This window comes from Acomys minous (genome assembly GCF_964271855.1).
Source record: "Acomys minous genome assembly, chromosome: 13".
Taxonomy (NCBI): domain Eukaryota; kingdom Metazoa; phylum Chordata; class Mammalia; order Rodentia; family Muridae; genus Acomys; species Acomys minous.
This window is the reverse complement of record NC_140495.1, coordinates 67,912,445-67,929,251: the sequence shown is the minus strand read 5'-3', so window position 1 is coordinate 67,929,251 and position 16,807 is coordinate 67,912,445. Positions and strand designations below refer to the sequence as shown.

The 16,807-nt window shown below is 42.8% G+C and overlaps 1 protein-coding gene and 1 long non-coding RNA gene across 8 annotated transcripts in view; one reads left to right on the top strand and one right to left on the bottom strand.

Moving 5' to 3' along the window:
* TFAP2B (transcription factor AP-2 beta) overlaps positions 1-8,524 on the bottom strand; it is a 29,324-nt gene extending 20,800 nt beyond the window's left edge. For 2 of the 7 annotated variants that reach the window (XM_084753477.1, XM_084753478.1), the window contains exons 1-3: positions 8,236-8,523; positions 5,010-5,036; positions 3,290-3,748 (exon numbers count right to left, since the gene is read on the bottom strand). In XM_084753477.1, the coding sequence (XP_084609603.1) occupies positions 3,290-3,748; positions 5,010-5,036; positions 8,236-8,316 (567 nt within the window). In that variant the 5' untranslated portion in view covers positions 8,317-8,523. Of the gene's footprint in view, positions 1-3,289; positions 3,749-5,009; positions 5,037-8,235 lie in introns of all 7 variants that reach the window. The other 5 variants (XM_084753480.1, XM_084753479.1, XR_014773751.1 and 2 more) reach the window with 4 other exon arrangements.
* LOC311581351 lies at positions 1,192-16,579 on the top strand. The gene is made up of 3 exons (XR_014773752.1): positions 1,192-1,893; positions 2,036-2,094; positions 16,142-16,579. It is a non-coding gene; the product is annotated as an uncharacterized lncRNA (long non-coding RNA).
* Positions 16,580-16,807: the final 228 nt, after the last annotated feature.

Genomic DNA, 16,807 nt, shown 5'->3' with positions numbered 1-16,807 from the left:
CAAGCAAAACCCATCACATACATACGCGGGGCCTGGACCCATGAGCCCCCCGAACCTCACGCTCATGTTGGCGCGCAAATATGTATCTACGCCTCATCAGCAACGTGGGGTAGTTGTGGTAGTTAATGAGGAGGCTCTTGTCTGATTTTCTATCTAATTACGGCCGCCTGCTGGGTTTTTGTACAGGATATTCACGCAGCATGCTGGCGCTTAATCGTCACAGGGAGGATCGTAAAGATTTAATTAGGACTGCATGCGGAAGCGCAGAAAAACAACTCAGACTCATAATTACTAGACTTCTTTAGTTAAAAGTGATACCAGGGGTTGCTTTAAGACACAAGGGTGTGTTTGAATGGGGTGTGTGTGTGTGTGTGTGTGTGTGTGTGTGTGTAGGGTTCACCAAGCAGCTATATATGTTGGTACTCATGGGGGGTAGAGGTGATGGGAGGCTAGAGAGTCAAGCTGTGAAGAACAAGATGCCTACACAGCAACTAAACAAATCCACAACTAGGTGTCCCCTCATTTTCTTTTTCTGTAACCATTTCCCCCTGAGTTTTTAACACTGCCCCCCCTCCCCAATGGGTGAAATGTAGCATACCCGGAACCCAGACAGCGATCTGCTAGTTTAATAGCCCCTGTGAGTAAATTGAAATAGAAATTGACAGGGTTTTATAGTTTCATTTAAAAAAATATTAGAAGCATTTGGTTAATTAGCTCTCCTTCTTTTCTCTCACAGGGCGGCGGCCTCATGAGTGTGCCTCTAGGTCATGTGAAATCCCCACCCCCCCCACCCCCAATCCTGGACCCGCAGGGCCTATGCAGCACCTCTGGCTGTCTGGTCCCTGGCTTCCAGTGTCCTGGATGAACAGGGACCAGACCTTTGATATAGAACAAGTGACTCTGAGGTCCAGGCCAAACTACTCTGTTGTCACTTCTAGAGACCAGAAGTGTGCAATTTCCCTCTTGGGTCTGTTGCTGCTTTGTGTCTGGAGACCAGAGAGCTTCCATAACTCAGGTTCTGGTTTTGTAGATTCAGAACTTGGCATTGGACCCTTCTGGGGGAGCTGATCAGTTACACTTCTGGATCCCAGGTACATTCCTTCTCCTTCCTTTCCCTATGCCATATCAGCCCTGCCCTAGCCTCAAGAGGCCTATCACTGAGGCCACACAGAGCCCAGCCTTACACAGTTGTTTCACTGTTGGGGCTGATATGGGCTGTACTCCTGGTATTCTCACACTTAGAGCTGTTGGTGAAGGTCCCACAGGCCTCACAACATTGCCAGGCTATCAGCTGAGGAAGAAGAAGCAAGCAGGGTGCCCTTTCTACCCCCACAGCCTCTGAGCAAAAGGCATCAGCTCAGGCATGATGCTGGTTTTCTAAATCTTAAATGCTCGAAATCTATCAACTTGCTTTGACTATTATATTCCCTCCCTTTGCATTTTGCTAAACACTCAAAAACACCTTGGAGTTTTGACTTCAGGGAACCATTCTAAAAGCAAAGACAATCTCTGTCTATTTTTGAGAGTCATTCCAGGGCCCAGTTGCCTGAATCCCTTGGCCTGCAAGAAAGTGGTGGAGGAAGTGGGTGATGTTAATATCCCCCGTGGCAACTAGGATGTGTAGACGTAGTGGTTCATGTTAGACCCTCAGGGTAATGGGGCTGTGTTGTTGGTCTACCTTCATTATTCAGTACTTTGAACCGTACTCAGAAAGGTTAATTTAAAAACTCCCTCCCCCCAGACGCATATTACTTCATTGCATTAAAAACAAACTCACTTTTTCTTTTCTTATATGGTATTCTGAAATGAGCAATACCTCCAAACAGGCACAACTCAGTCAAATCAACAAAACAATCACTCTTGGTGCTGTGTGTGAAGCCAGGCACAGATCAGGTTTTTTTTTTTTTCCTTTTTAATAACAAGGTTCCTCCAAAACAATGAACAAGCACAGACCGCGCGATGTTGTTTGACGCTGTCACCACATTTTGACTGATCTTAATGTGTTTTGTTTTGTTTTGTTTTCTCTTTTTCCTAGGGAAGAGGAAGGGCTTGGCTACCTTCTCTTTTCCATTTCGTTTTTTCTTTACTTCAGAGGTAAGTCTACACTGATGCATAACTAATTCAACTACGCCAATGAGATCCAAGTGTCAATTAAATGCTTTACAACAATATTTATCTTTTCTGGAGACTCTTTAAATTTGGGTCGGTAGGTGAAGCAGAGCTGTTCAGAATCACCCTGACAAGTATTTAGGAATCATTTCTTTGATGTTTCTTTGTTTAGTTTAAGCAAATACTCTTATCCAAGTCATCCTCTATTGTGTAGGTTGCAAATGGGATACTAGATGGGTCCGGGGTGTGTTTTAAACCTTTTGTTTTAAAAAATAAACACGTGATACCTCTTCAGAGGGGAATAGTAATATTGGGGAGGAGTGACAACTGTCTGAGGAAAGGGCTGAAGGGTGAAGGTGGAGAACAGTGCTTTATAGTCAATTAAGTGGCCCTCAAAGAGATGGAATTTCCAAAAAACGCTGTCTGTCCTCAAGGGCCCCAGAACTCAGTTGCTTCTCTCTCTCTCTCTCTCTCTCTCTCTCTCTCTCTCTCTCTCTCTCTCTCTCTCTCTCTCTCTCTCTCTCTCTCTCTCTCTCTCTCTCTCTCTCCTTCCCCAGCAAAGATCACATAGCCAAGTGATGATGGCTCTAGAATTCTGCTTGGAAAAAGAGCTCTGCAGCAGCCTTTGGAAATTCAAAGCAAAGGGGTCTTAAACAAACAGAGCTAACGTCTCTCTCCCAGAGTGCATTGTCATTCTTAGCACAGCTTTGCAAACCAGAGAAAACACCTGGAGCCTTCGGGGGCCCGTTTGCCTTCTTGCTTAGAGCTCTATTATCTAGACAGCCAGCGCTTTGCCTACCAAGCTAGAGGGACCGGCTCACTCTGGGGCTCCTGTTGCCAACTTCAGCACACAAAGCAATTGAGAATGCACAAGTCCAATACCTGACTCAGGATAAAAACATTAAGCCTTGGCGGCAATGGCTGTGAACTATCACGAAACTTACGTCCTCTTTCACGATTTTATTTCCAGCCGTCCTGACATTCACAAATGGATCTCTAAAAACCGCCACCTTCTAGCCACACACTCACACACTTTTCTCTTGTCCAGTCCCTCTGGTTCTAAAGACAACTCCCCCGCCACTAGGCAAAACCAAGACGTCCCTCCCCCTCGCCTCCTCTCTCTCACCGGCATTCCACTTTTTACTGTCTTTCATGTTTATTTTTGTTTGTTTGGAATTACCTGCACGTCTTCCATTCCCGGGTGCCCCAGGCCGTGTAACGAGAGGCTGTCGCCCATGCCGGCGTCCAGGCCGTGATGTGCGGAATGTAGCAGCACGTCAGGCCGTCGGACAGAGTGGTAGTCCCTCCGTGGGTCAAGACCAGAGAGCTGGGGCAAGGCTGCCCGGGGCTGGGGCAGGAGAGAGCCGGCTTCTGAACCCACTTCTTGTCGCTGTCGTTGCCCCCAGGGGTGCTGTTGGGGCTGATGCAGAGGATTCAGGGAATAAGGGTCATTAACGTGGGAGTAGGGGTCTTGACTCTGGTGGTAGGGTAGCGGCTGGTAGGGAGGCGGAAAGTAGGGTGGTTGGAAGTCCGATGATGGTGTGTGGGACAGCGGCGGGGCGCTCGAGTAGGGTCCTTGGGACACAGAGCCCAGCTGAGACAGTCTCGAGCTATGGCTTGGGACGCCATCGTGCCGGTCCTGGGAGGAGAGAGAGAGAGAGAGAGAGAGAGAGAGAGAGAGAGAGAGAGAGAGAGAGAGAGAGAGAGAGAGAGAGAGAGAGAGAGAGAGAGAGAGAGAGAGACTTATTTGGTTCGGTTTCTGTCCAACTTTACCAGCATAAGAAAGCAGCAAAGAGTCTAACCCTTAGACCCCCAAGATGACTGACTCAGCGCCACATGGTAAAATGTCAACAGTTCCACAAGGGAGGCTTCAGGAGACTTAATAACAGCAGAAATAGGAACCTCACTCACACTCGGGCCTAAGAGCCAGCCTTTGAGAGTGCAAAGCAGGCAAAAGAAAGAGGGGAAGGAATTGGGTGTGAACAGAGATAGCTCAAAGCCGTAATTAAAAAAAAGAAAGAAAAAGAAAAAGTAGGACTCAAGGATGGTGTTTGATTTTCTGAGTGTTTCTTGCCCCTGTCTCTTCTAGAGATCCAAAGTACACCAAGTGAAAGTTCCTAATAGCTGTGGTGCTGCGGGTGGTTGAAAAAAAAAAACCGAACTTCTGCCTTCATTGGCAGGTAGCTGGCAGGCCCCGGGGCAAGCAGGAGATTCCCAGAGCTGGGAGGAATCTTCCTGATCTGGGCTTCTAGCCACCCCTCCCTCCCCAAGAGGAATTAAATAACTTAGTGTTTGATTGAAACGGATCTCCTCTGAAATCACACCCTAAGCCCATGTTAAATTGAGTTGTGGTTTGCAGGAGTTATTTCTAAGCTTGCCTTCCATATCGCATGCTATTACACCCAGGGTGTTAAAATTAAAAGTTGAAGTTGGGAGGGGAGAGATACCCCGCCACACGGGGTCTTCTCACTCCTCTCTGGAGTGTAAGGCAAGTGAAAGGAGGGGGGGGGGAGTCGAGACACCTTAAGTTTCTCCCCATCCGTTTGTGAAAATGGCAAGTGTTAAGGTCCCCCCATGGTTCCTCCGGTAGAAATGGCCGCCTAAATTTCCAAACTGCATTGACAAAAAAAAAGTTTTTCGGTTCAGCCTCACTCCCTCCCAGCTGACTCGTGGAGCACAGATAGGGAACAGACAATGCATAGAGAAGCAGCTGCAGCCTCGACCAATTATGGTGCTAAATTACCAAGCCAAAGGCACTCAAAGGAAGACAGAGAGACAGAGGGGACACACACACACACACACACACACACACACACACACACACACACACACGGAGAGAAACGCAGAGACTGTGAGAGGGGAAGGCATGCACTTCTGGTACAACAGGAATCTGAACTCACCATGGATGAATAGGTGTGGACTAACATCTGGAAAAAAAAGCCTGGTTACTGCTCAAAATCAAACAATGAATTTTCAAAAAAAAAAATCAAGGAGTCCAGCAGAGAAGCGAGCTGGACACAGGAGCTGAGCTTGAGGTGTCTCCAGGACAAGCCATCCAAAAAAAAAAAAAAAATCCCCCTCCAAGAAGATTGGAGGTGCCTGTCATAGACAGGCAGGACTGTTCATCTGTCTCTCACTGTCTTTTTTTTTTGGCCTCTTCTCTTCTGCGGGTTCTTTGGGGGGTTCCAGAAACAGTCCTCTTCTACCCGAAGCTGGGCTCAGACTGCTCGGGCGCCCCTTCCTCCCTCCGCTTGCCTACACCGCCTCATAATAATTGATATTCATGACTATTAATATTACACGAGTACTTTAAAGGGAGAATGGAGGACAAATGGAGCGTGAAGCAGCAGCGAGCTCAGAGCTCCTCCACTATTGTAAATGACGTTCATTCAGTGGAGAATTACTAGATGTAATCAGACGAGGGGGCTGGCGGAGGCAGACTGGGGGAAAAGTTTAGCAGGAAAGAGGCAGCAGAACTTCAATTAACTGAGCGGGGACGCTTGCTCGCTCTCACAAGGCAGCTTCTGCGCTCTGGTTTCGGCAGTGTGGGAGAAAGCAGTGCTGGGGGGGGGGGAATCCCAGAGATTGTAGGTGTCCTGGTATAGAGAGGGAGACTTTCCTAACCGGGAGTTGGTGGTTGCTCTAGGAGCTTTGTGTGCAGTTTAAAAACCAAGCTAGAAAGGCACTGCCTGGTCATCTGGAGGGGGAGAGGAAAGTAAATGGGTGGGCCATGTTGTTTGTGTTCCTCTACTGGGAGCTACACTGCCTTTTTCTAAATGCAAAAGGTAAAGCTTCTTTCTTTCTTTCTTTCTTTCTTTCTTTCTTTCTTTCTTTCTTTCTTTCTTTCTTTCTTTCTTTCTCTCTTTTTAAAAAAAGGACCTAGGGGAGATGGGGGCTTTTGAACATAGTGCAGCCTTTCCCTCTTAAAGTGCTTACAGCCTGCATTTCCCCCCTAGATTTAAAATATATGTGATGGGTCTTCAAGCACACTAAATGTATCCTTTCCAGGCAAAGCCAGGGGCAACAGAAAATCTTTCGGGATGTTTCAGGAACCCGTTCAACTGGCCTGACTGCCATTTCGGTTAAACTTCAACCGTAGTCCAGACTGAAATAAGCTCCTTCCACCAAAGCTGTGCGCGGTTGTCCTGGCTTTGCCTGGCTGAAAACTTAGGCAGCCAGGAGTAATTTGCTCTCTCCCCTCCCTCCTCTCAGTCTTCTCTCCTCTCCTCCCTCTCCTACCCCTCTGTTTGCCCTTCTCTCACCCTCCCTCCTTTTCTCTCCCTCTCTACCCCCTCCTTTCTCCTCTCCCTCCCCCCTTCTCTTCTCCCTTCCCACTTTTACTCCACCCGACTCCTTCCCCTCAACCTCCCTCCGGTCCCACTTAGTCGTTTATTTTTCATAAGCAAAGAACTCTGATTACTTTAATCCCTCTACATATATAGCCAGAGTTACTTCCACCGTGGCCCCAGCTCGGCCAGTGTCACGTTTACAATGGGTGATGTATTGTTTAGGATAGTTTAACGCCCTGGACTTGAACATAATCCCGCCCGTTAGGAAAAAAAAAAAAAAAAAGGAGGTCGAATTGAAACAGACCCCACCAGGCAGGAAGGTGCAGCCCCCCATTACACTACTATAGAGATGAAGGCAAAACCTGGAGTCACCCCAGAAAGAATCTCTCTCTCTCTCTCTCTCTCTCTCTCTCTCTCTCTCTCTCTCTCTCTCTCTCTCTCTCTCTGACTTCCTTTTCTTCCTCTTCTTTCCACCTTCTTTCTCACTTTCTCATTTACCTCCAAATGAACTCTGAGGTGTGGCGGACACTAGCCACAGGCTCTAGGAGCTCTTGCTACGCGCGCCCCAAGGAGAGACAGTCTACTCAGCGGACTTGGTCAGCACAGTGGCGACAAAGCTGACCACTGCCCCCAGACTCCCTTAGGTGGGCATTGCGAATGCAGGCGGAGCTGTCACCCAGAGTCCCCTCTAAGTCTTGGGTCCCAGGTTTCTTTCCAGACCCATTCGCGTGCCTAGGCTGTCCACCTCCACCCCGTGGTCCAGCCGAATGCTGCCTGTGCCGGTCTCGCGGGTCTCATTTCCTCTGCCTCCTGCTCTCCCTCCAACTTTCCCTCCTTGCTTCTCGCTTACGCCTCCCGGCTTTGTTAACTCCCTTTCGCTTTCTGTTCTTTTTCTGATCCTCTGATTTTTTGAAACTTCAAAGCCTTTCTTCCCTCCCTCGATGTCCCCTATGAGCTTTAATTGCCTTTCCTCTCGAGCTCAACTGGGAGTCTCCCCATCTCCCCTGCTGTGGCGCAGGATCCAGCATCTGTCCCCAGCTGGGGCCGCTTCGCCTTGCCAACAACCGGCGGAGGTACCAAGCAATGCTACAGCCTCGCTCAACGCGCGGACTCCGGAAGCAACCGGTCGAGTCCGGGGAGGCTGAGGGCAAAGCCTAGGAGGGATTCGCTCGCCTGGGGACCGGTAACTAGGCGCAAGAAGTGTGGGCAGACTTTGTTAAAAATGACCGCACGCTGGCGGCTGCTTTCTCTCCTTGGATCCACTGACCCGCAAAGATACAAAACACAAGAATACAAAAAATAATAAACCGCGCTTTCTCTTCATACTGTACTCTATTTGTGCATACATCCATCCTTTCCCCTCTCTCGCCCTAGAAGTCGACCCTCTACCTGCGTAGGTTTGCTACCGATTTCAAAAATTTATTAAAAAAACAACAACAACAAACAAATCTGAAGTCTGAGTCGGAAGGAAGCTTGAAAACCCGATTCTTTCCCTCCCGTACTCAAAATTGAGGGAGATTGTGTTTCCCTGACTGTCTGCCTAAATTCTGTTGGCTCCGCGTTACCCACCAGAGCCTACAAGGGGGAGGAGAGAGCCAGAAAGGAAGAGAAAGAAAAAAAGAAAAAGAAAAAGAGGTCCTAAATTAAACTTACTAGACTCCATTCTTAAAAGTTCCCTTGTAGGAGAGCGAAGTCTCCTAGAGCCAGCCTTAGAAAACTTAAAGAAACCGACCGGAAATGTACGAGTAAATAGCTTAAAATATATCAGCTGGGGTGTCAAGAAGCTCCAGTTTTCTATCTACAAAGCTCTAAAATGCATCTGGGGGTGTCTGCTCACCTCATAGATGTCTTCGTACTTGACATTCTCCACGAGTTTCCAGAGCATGATGGCAGCCTGGTCTCTAGGAGGTGAGTGCATTCATGTGAGGAGCAGATGTCTGGTTTCTCAGGACTCCGCTGTCTGTAATGATCCATCTATAATTGGAAATGGGGGATACACACCAAATCCAACGACGCTCCTCTCCCATTGCAACTTATATCTGTTGTCTCAAACAATAGGCTGGAGAAGTAAGCCTCAGCAGACAGAAAAAACATTATTGCACACAGGACATAGATACAACGCGCACGCACACACACACTCACACACACATGCACACACACACATGCACACATATATTATAAAAAATCATAAACACGAATTTACACGCAAATACTCACATTAGTTACATAAACACCTCTGGGTCACAAAATGCACAGACTAAACATTCATTTAAAGGAAAGACAGTTGTTCAAAACGAGTATCATAAATAGATACATTAAACCCTCTTTTTTGAAAATGATGAATCATTGCAGCTACTAACTAAACTATTTTAACAATTGATAATGAGGAACCAGGGACATCAATTCCCCCCATTTTTCTACAGATATTTTTAAGGCAGACCATTACTGAGATTTTAAAACACAATTTTCTCCTTTTCTGTGCGTGAGTTCAGAGAATATTTTTTAAAAATCCTTTGAGTTTAAGAGATTTTTTTCTGTATTGACAGCTACTCAACTTTTAAAAAGTATCATTTTAGAACATCAACAAAACTATTTACCACAATGATTTCTCAAATTTTTGCTCATTTTGCTTAACATATTTGGAAACTTGAATATCTTGGCTCCTGCAGTCTATATTGTTTGCTGCTTAAGGGATGGTTGTGTATTTTCTGTAGATGCTTTTTATCTTTCTGTTTGCCTGGAGTCTCCATTTTATTAAGTGCCTCCCCCCATTTGGAAACAACAAAGCATGCAATGTTAATTTAGAGACCTTTAACAGAGGTGTATGACATTTTATATTCGTGTTTGTGGTCTGCAATTTGTCATTTTTAACCTAGTAAATTCGTGAAACACCCAAATCTCTGAGAAGGTTTAAGCTTTATACTGTTGTAGGAGATAACGGGAAATGATTTAGGATAAGCACGAGTTAATTTTGTTTGGTCAGTTTGGTTTGGAATAGATTTTCTATTGGATATATGATTCAGGTAGTTTAGCTTGTTTTTTTTTTAAATTATTATTATTTTGAAAGCCTAAGCAACAGCAAGTGCAAAGTTAACCTAACCTCAAATGGGCGCCTTGTAAGACACAGGCATTTTGAATTTCACGAGGAATTCTATATTCACTAGCTCCATCTCTTCTCCACCTTCCCGTTCCCTCTGTTGTTTTCCTACTCTCTGGGTGCGGAAGGTTCCCTGGAGTCAGTAGGGAGGCGCTGAAGAAGATCTTGGCCCCTGGGGCAGAAAATAAATGACAGGAGGGAATGAGGAGGGTTGGGGTAATTTGGGGGTGGAAGTTATTAAACCTGATGAGAGTGGATCTGTAAAGGGCGATTGTCTTTAAGCCCGGGACTCTAGTGTTCTGGCAAGGTCTGGGGCTCCCAGAGCAGAGGGCTCCGGATAGACTAGGAAGATGCGATTTCCTAAGAGGCAAGCTGAGGACTCCTGCCTTGCACAACGAATAATTCTGCAGATATGTTGTTGTTGTTGTTATTATTATCATCATCATTATTAATTAACCGTAAGTGAAATGAAGGAAATATACGGTGATTCAGACAGAACTAGAGAAACACATCCTTTCTTTACTCCCTGTTGGATGAATTTTTGCCTTTTCTGCCTTTCTTCCTTCATCCCACTCTTCCCTTCCTTTCCCTTTTCCTTTCCTTTCATCCTTCCCCTTTTATTCTTTCCTACTTTCTCCTTCTCCTTTCCTCCCCCTTTTTCCTCTGTTAAAAAAATTGAACATCTTAAACTAGGCTATTCTTCCAGCGTCAGCAGAGATGTCCCCCACCCCTTTTGCCACCAGAGTTAGATAGAAGACAGGAAGTCATTCTTCTTAATGTCATCGTGTGGGGGGTTCCACACCCCTTTCCTCACTAAAGTCAACCTCTTGTTGATTCTTTGAAAGATAGGTCTAATAGATTTGGAAATTAAAATTCTCCAGACACAAACTCATTAATAAAAACAGTTCTTATCTCTTTTTCAAATCTTTAACTGTTAGCTTTTAATTATCTAAAGAAAACTTCAAACAAAAATACATTTGGACAAAATGTGGGTTTTTTTCTCTCTCTCTAAATGTATTTCTTTATGTTTTAAATCACTTTTGGGCATTTCATCGATTAATCTGAAATAAACTCGAAGGTTTAATAAAACCAAATCAAACTGAAGGTATAATTTTACACATGAAACTATTTAAGTAGGTGATATAGTGTGTTAGCATGACTGTTTTGCAGCCTCATTTATGCAGAATTTAAAATTTTTAGTTGTGTTTTATATTATCTTAATATTAGATATTTTCAAAAGTAGGAATGCACTTGGATTTGTTTTTTTTTTTTTAATTAAGTTCTTTACAGAACATTAAAAATAAGTCCGGTTTTATTAAGAACAAAAGAAACTTAAAATATGTGCACACATACATATATAACTACCCAAAGCAATGCATAACGATAATAGAAACCCTTGTTAATTCTGTGATGAGGCATTTTGTGAAAAATGCCAGCTATTTTACCGCAAACCTTTCCCAGGGCACGTTCCCTCTTTCATTGAACGGGCAACAGCGCCCTCTGTAGGAATTTTGCAGACCAAACTCCCAATAGCCGCTCGTTTTCCTTTTTTCTTTTCTTTTCTCTTTTAAAAGCAATTCTCCACATGCCCCTTTCTTGGTCAGTGAAAGCATGCTGTGCCTGAGAGCATTTTGAAAATCCAATTCGTGACACATCTATTAACTTTAGAAATACTTTTAAAAGTTTAAGCGCTTCAAAAATATATAAATTAAAAACTGAACGTCTGAGAGGAGAAAAAGGATTCGTAAGTGGAGACCTTTCTCTTTTCCACATTGTATTACATTTCACGTTAACGCCTATTGATACCTCTCAGGAAAAAAAATCTCTCTCGAATGTAGGCAAACACAGATGCATAGGTGAGACAGGATTTTGAATTTCTAAGGAAAACTGAGTAAAACGAGCATTTTCATCACTATATTTATGTTTCTGGGCACACATGTTCCGTTGAGTAGGAACGCTCGGCCGGGATCGGCACACCCACACGTCCTCTCTTACGCACAGTTCAGTGCTACAGAGAGGTGAGTTACTAACCCCACCCCTTTTCAGACACAGATAAAGGGAACTTTGTCTAAGACACGTTAAGAACCAGGGCTGCGAAGCAAACTCACCTAGCATGGAGACCTCTGCTGGCAGTTTCTAGAATAGATTTGTTATTTTAAAAAAGGAATGTTAAATCTCATATCAACTTTAGCACTCTTTCTTTCTTTCTTTCTTTCTTTCTTTCTTTCTTTCTTTCTTTCTTTCTTTCTTTCTTTCTTGCCAAAATCTAATCACTACGTATCTGAATCTCTTTAACTCCAACCCTTCCTCACTTTGGCACCCTTGTAGGACATCTCCTGGACCCCCCACCCGCCCTGCGAATTTCATTATCTCCTTGGGTTTCTCTTTCTCATATTCCTGAAGTACAAAAACAATACAAATATATATAATATATATTATATATTATATATATAAAAGAAATACAAATCTAATCTTAAACGAGGATAATTGTGTTGAGATTAAGCCTTGACAACTCCCATTCTAGAATGAAACATATTTAACATCCCAAACCCCTATGCATTAAGCTATATCTTAGGGATGGTTGTAGTTCAATTAATGCTTATTGAAGAATAATGATGTAATTTACCTCTAGACAATGTTGCACATGATTTAATTTCTTGTTGGAGTCTCAAAACATTGACCTGAGTTTCAGGAGAGCGTGTGATCCTACAAGCTCAGTACATGAGGATGGGTGTTCTTAACTATGGTTTTCCATCGTGTGTTTGCCACACTCCCCACAGTCTCGTGGTGCTTAATTCCTTCAGAAATTAGAAATACAGTAACTTTGAAAGCTTTAAGTTTTCCAGGCTTATTTTTGCCCTGGGTATACACATAGATAAAGGTTGAAAATTAAAAACAAAAAAGGAAAGACAAGAAGGAAGGAAGGAAGGAAGAAAGGAAGGAAGAAAGAGCCAGATGTGGTGGTACACACCTTTAATCCCAGCACTCAGGAGACAGAGGCAGGCAGATGTTGGTGAGTTTGAATCCAGTCTGGTCTACATAGTGAGATCAAAGATAATTGGAGGTGATACACAGAGAGACCCTCTCTTGAGGAGAGAGAGAGAGAGAGAGAGAGAGAGAGAGAGAGAGAGAGAGAGAGAGAGAGAGATATTTGCATGGGTCAACTTGTGCTATTTACCCATCCCAAGGTTTATTGTTCATGAATATAAGACAGGATGATGCCTTGTCCTGCTAAGATAACATAACTCTGTACTCTTCTATCTATCATGATTCTATTAAGAAAAGTTTTTTTTAAAGATTTATTTATTATTAAGTATACAGTGCTCTGCCTGCATATACACTTGCAGGCCAGAAGAGAGCATCAGATCACATTATAGATGGTTGTGATCCACCCTGTGGTTGCTGGGAACTGAACTCAGACCTTTGGAAGAGCAGTCAGTGCGCTTAACCTCTGAGCCATCTCTCCAGCCCTTGGATGGTCTTTATTGCGTATTTTTAAAATTAGAAATCAATTGAAAATTATCTTTGAGTGAGAGAAAATACAATTCAAACACTTGTTCTACAGGGCTTTGAAATCACTTATGTTTTCTGTGATTTGGGTATAAAGATTCAAAATGGGAGGAAATATTTTGTACAAGATTGTTTCTAAAATGTTAAATTTTGTTCATAATGAGATTGAGACCAACTAGGGTTATATGATGCAGCCTTTTCTCAATAAAAAAGATATAAAATGAAAACTGGGTAAAATTATCTCTAGATTGATATTTTATGGCTATACAGATAGAGGCAAACATTGTAATTAGTCAATACTTCCTTTGTGCACTTTATGCTTGCCTTGAAGTTGAATTCCTACTACCTCAGCCTTCTGAGATCCCCAGGTATATGCCATTAGTCCTAGCACATTTGTAAAGTTTTAAATAATATTTGCTAGAAATCATTTGTAAAGTTAAAAATTAGTGTAACTAAAATTTTATACCCTCACATATGCTCAACCATGTTCATAGCAGGCTTATTCATAATAGCCAGAACCTAAAAACAGTCTAAATGTCCCTCAGTTGGAGAATGGATAAAGAAACTATAATACACTTACACTGTTGATGCTACTCAGCTATACCAAAAAAAAAAAAAAAAAAAAAAAAAAAAAAGGAAATTCCAAAATTTGTGGACAAATGGGTGGCACTAGAAATGATCATACTGCGTGAGTTAACCCAGAAGCAGAAAGAATTACATGGTATATACTCACTTATAATTGGGCACTAGCCCAAAAGGCATGACCCATGAAAGTCTTCACTGACCAGGAGATTAGGAGAGATGTGAGGACATCACACTGGGACTCTTGGTAAGAGAAATATAGGATATGGGGAAATAGAAGGATCCAGAGGATCTTAGAAACCTACAAGAACATTGTAATGGGTGGATCATGGCCCAGGGGTGTCTGTTCAAACTATTGCACTAACCAAGGACATTACAAGTAGTAAACATTGAACCCCTACTCGGATCTAGCCAATGGACAGGACATTTTCCACAGCTGGGTGGAGAGCAGGGACTGACTCTGACATGAACTCTGGTGCCTCATGTTTGATGACATCCCCTTGGTGGGGAGTCCTGTTGGCACTCAAAGAAAGAATAAGCATGCTACCAAGATGAGACTTGATAGCCTATGACCCTATAGTGGGGGAGGAGGGCCCCCTCAGTCATAGACCTAGGGGAGGGGAATAGGGTGAAAGTGGGAGGGAGGAAGGAATGAGAGAATACAAGTGATAGGATAACAATTGAGTTGTGATCTGAATAAATTAGTAAAAATATACCCCGAGTGTGTGGGGGAACAAAATAAAACAAAAACATTTATACCCTCTTTGGACCTTCAAGGAACAATGGAGACTTTATTAGACATTTTAGATTTAGAATTTTCTGGTTAACTGCAGTGTCTGAAAACTGGTCGATGGGATGGTTTTCAAGTATCTGTGTCTAGAGATATAGCGCCTATGGAATATAAGTGGGAGGTTGGAATAAGTGAAGCGAACAAACATAGAGCTACGGTGCACAGTGCCAGTAACATTTCACATAAAATGTGAGTAGGTGTCTTTTTGCCATCACTAATACATAAGGACAGGTGCTTCTGCCATTGTAGATATTTTAATATTATTGCTTTAAAAGGCACTGTCTTCAAGGATAAAACACTAAACAATTTTGTTTCAAAATGTAACCAGTAGACCAATACATATCTATGAGGGAAAAATTTGCAAATGAAGACGAGGAAAGATGTAGAGCAGAAGTATAACCTTTAAAGCATGGATAAACACGTACAATGAATAACATCAAGGCTGAAGTATCTCATAAGTACAAGAGACATTTGAGAGAAATTAATGTTACATAGGAAGCATGCTCTAAAATTCATACTGATGAATTTTGATTAAAAAAACAGGAAGGATGTTTACGTTCTGACTTTTATTTTTTATTGAAAATAATTTTATACAATATGTTCTGATCAAAGTTTCCCCTTCCCATTTCTTCCCACTTCCCACCCTTCCAACTCCACCCTTTTTCTCTCTCTTTCTCTCTTTAGAAAATAACAAGTAGAAAACAAACAGAGCAGAATAAAACAAAACAAACAAAATCAAATACATGGAGAGACACACACAAACAAAACACAACCATAACATAGAAGCAAAATACCAGTAAGGTTAAAACAAACAAACAAATGAACAAACAAACAAACAAAAGCAATATGTGAAAAAAAATCTCCAGCAATATCTTTGAATTATTTTTTATTGTTGATTATCTACTTCCAGGTATGGGGCCTGCTTTTAAGTGTGGTTGCATACCCAGTGAAACTACATTGGAGAAAACGAATTTTTCCTTTGTTAGCAGTTGTCAACTGGTCACAGGCTCTTGGTGAGGGATTGGGACTTGGGCTCACCCCTCTATTTCAGCACTGTGATCCCAGCTGGTTTGAATCTGTGCAGGTGCTGTGCAAGTGTCCCAGTCTCTGTGAGTTGCCATGTGTGTCCTATGAGTTCCCTGTTGTGTCTGGAAGACATTGTTTCCTTGATGTCTTCCACCCCTCTGAGCCTTTTGCGCAGTTCTTTGGACCCTTAGGGAAAAGGTTTGCTAAAAAGATCCCATGGGTCAAATTCATGCCTGACACCACTCTGGTAGCCGAGCACCCTAACCTAAATAGACCATGGACGTAGGACCTACTATTGTTTTGCTAACAGATGTGGCAATAAAATATCTGCTAATAACATTCTGTTATACCCATAGATCAGTGTCTAGCTCAGCCATTATCAGAGAAGTTTCCTCTTGCTATAGGTAGGAAAAAATACAGAGACCCATAGATGGACAATATGCAGAGAGCAAGAGACCTTGGAACATTCAGTATTAAATGGGGGTGAGTTTTATATTTTAGCATCAACAGGCTTTTCTTTTCTTTCTGCATCATTCTCACTTATGAGCTGTGTTCCTTTGGGCATGTCTTTTGACCTTTCTGGGTATCTGCTTTCTTGTATACAAGATGAGGATTTACTGGGTAGTTTCCAAGCTTCTTCCTTAGAAAATAAACGTTCATGGGTGTTTTATAAACGACACTTGGGAAAGTTTCAAATATCTATAAATAAAAATTATAAATGTAAGCATTTCCTTTTAGGTATATGGTAGTAAAATCTCAACTCTTTGAGACCCTGGCACGGAGGAGGAGTATGAAAGATCCAGCCCCAAGATCAATTAAACAAGTCACCGCTCATGCTGTCTGCATAAGAAGTGGAGTAAGGGGAACACTCATCCGTTGCTGGTGGGAGAACAAACTTGTACGGCCACTATGGAAATCAGTGTGGCAATTTCTCAGGAAGATGAGAATCAACCTACACCAAGATCCAGCCATACAACTCTTAGGCATCTACCCAAAAGATGTTTAATTCTACCACAGTGACACTTGCTTAATCATGGCCATTCCTTTTCTACTTATAATAATAGCCAGAAATTGAAAAAAAAAACTCCCTATGTCCCTCAATAGAAGAATGAATAAAGCAAATGTGGTACACTTACACAATGGAGTATTGTGACCCAGTCAGCCATTAAGAATGACATCATGAAATTTGCAGGTAAATCGATAAAAATAGAAAAATCCTCTTGAATGAGGTAACCAGGACATAGAAAGACAAATACGCTACATATTCACTTGTATAGGGATATCAGCTGGTAAGTCAATGATAACCAAGCTCCAATCTGCAGAACCACAGAAGTTAAGTGTAGAGTAAAAGATTGGAGTGACACTTAGATTTCCGCAGGAAAGGGAAATAGAATGTATAGTTAT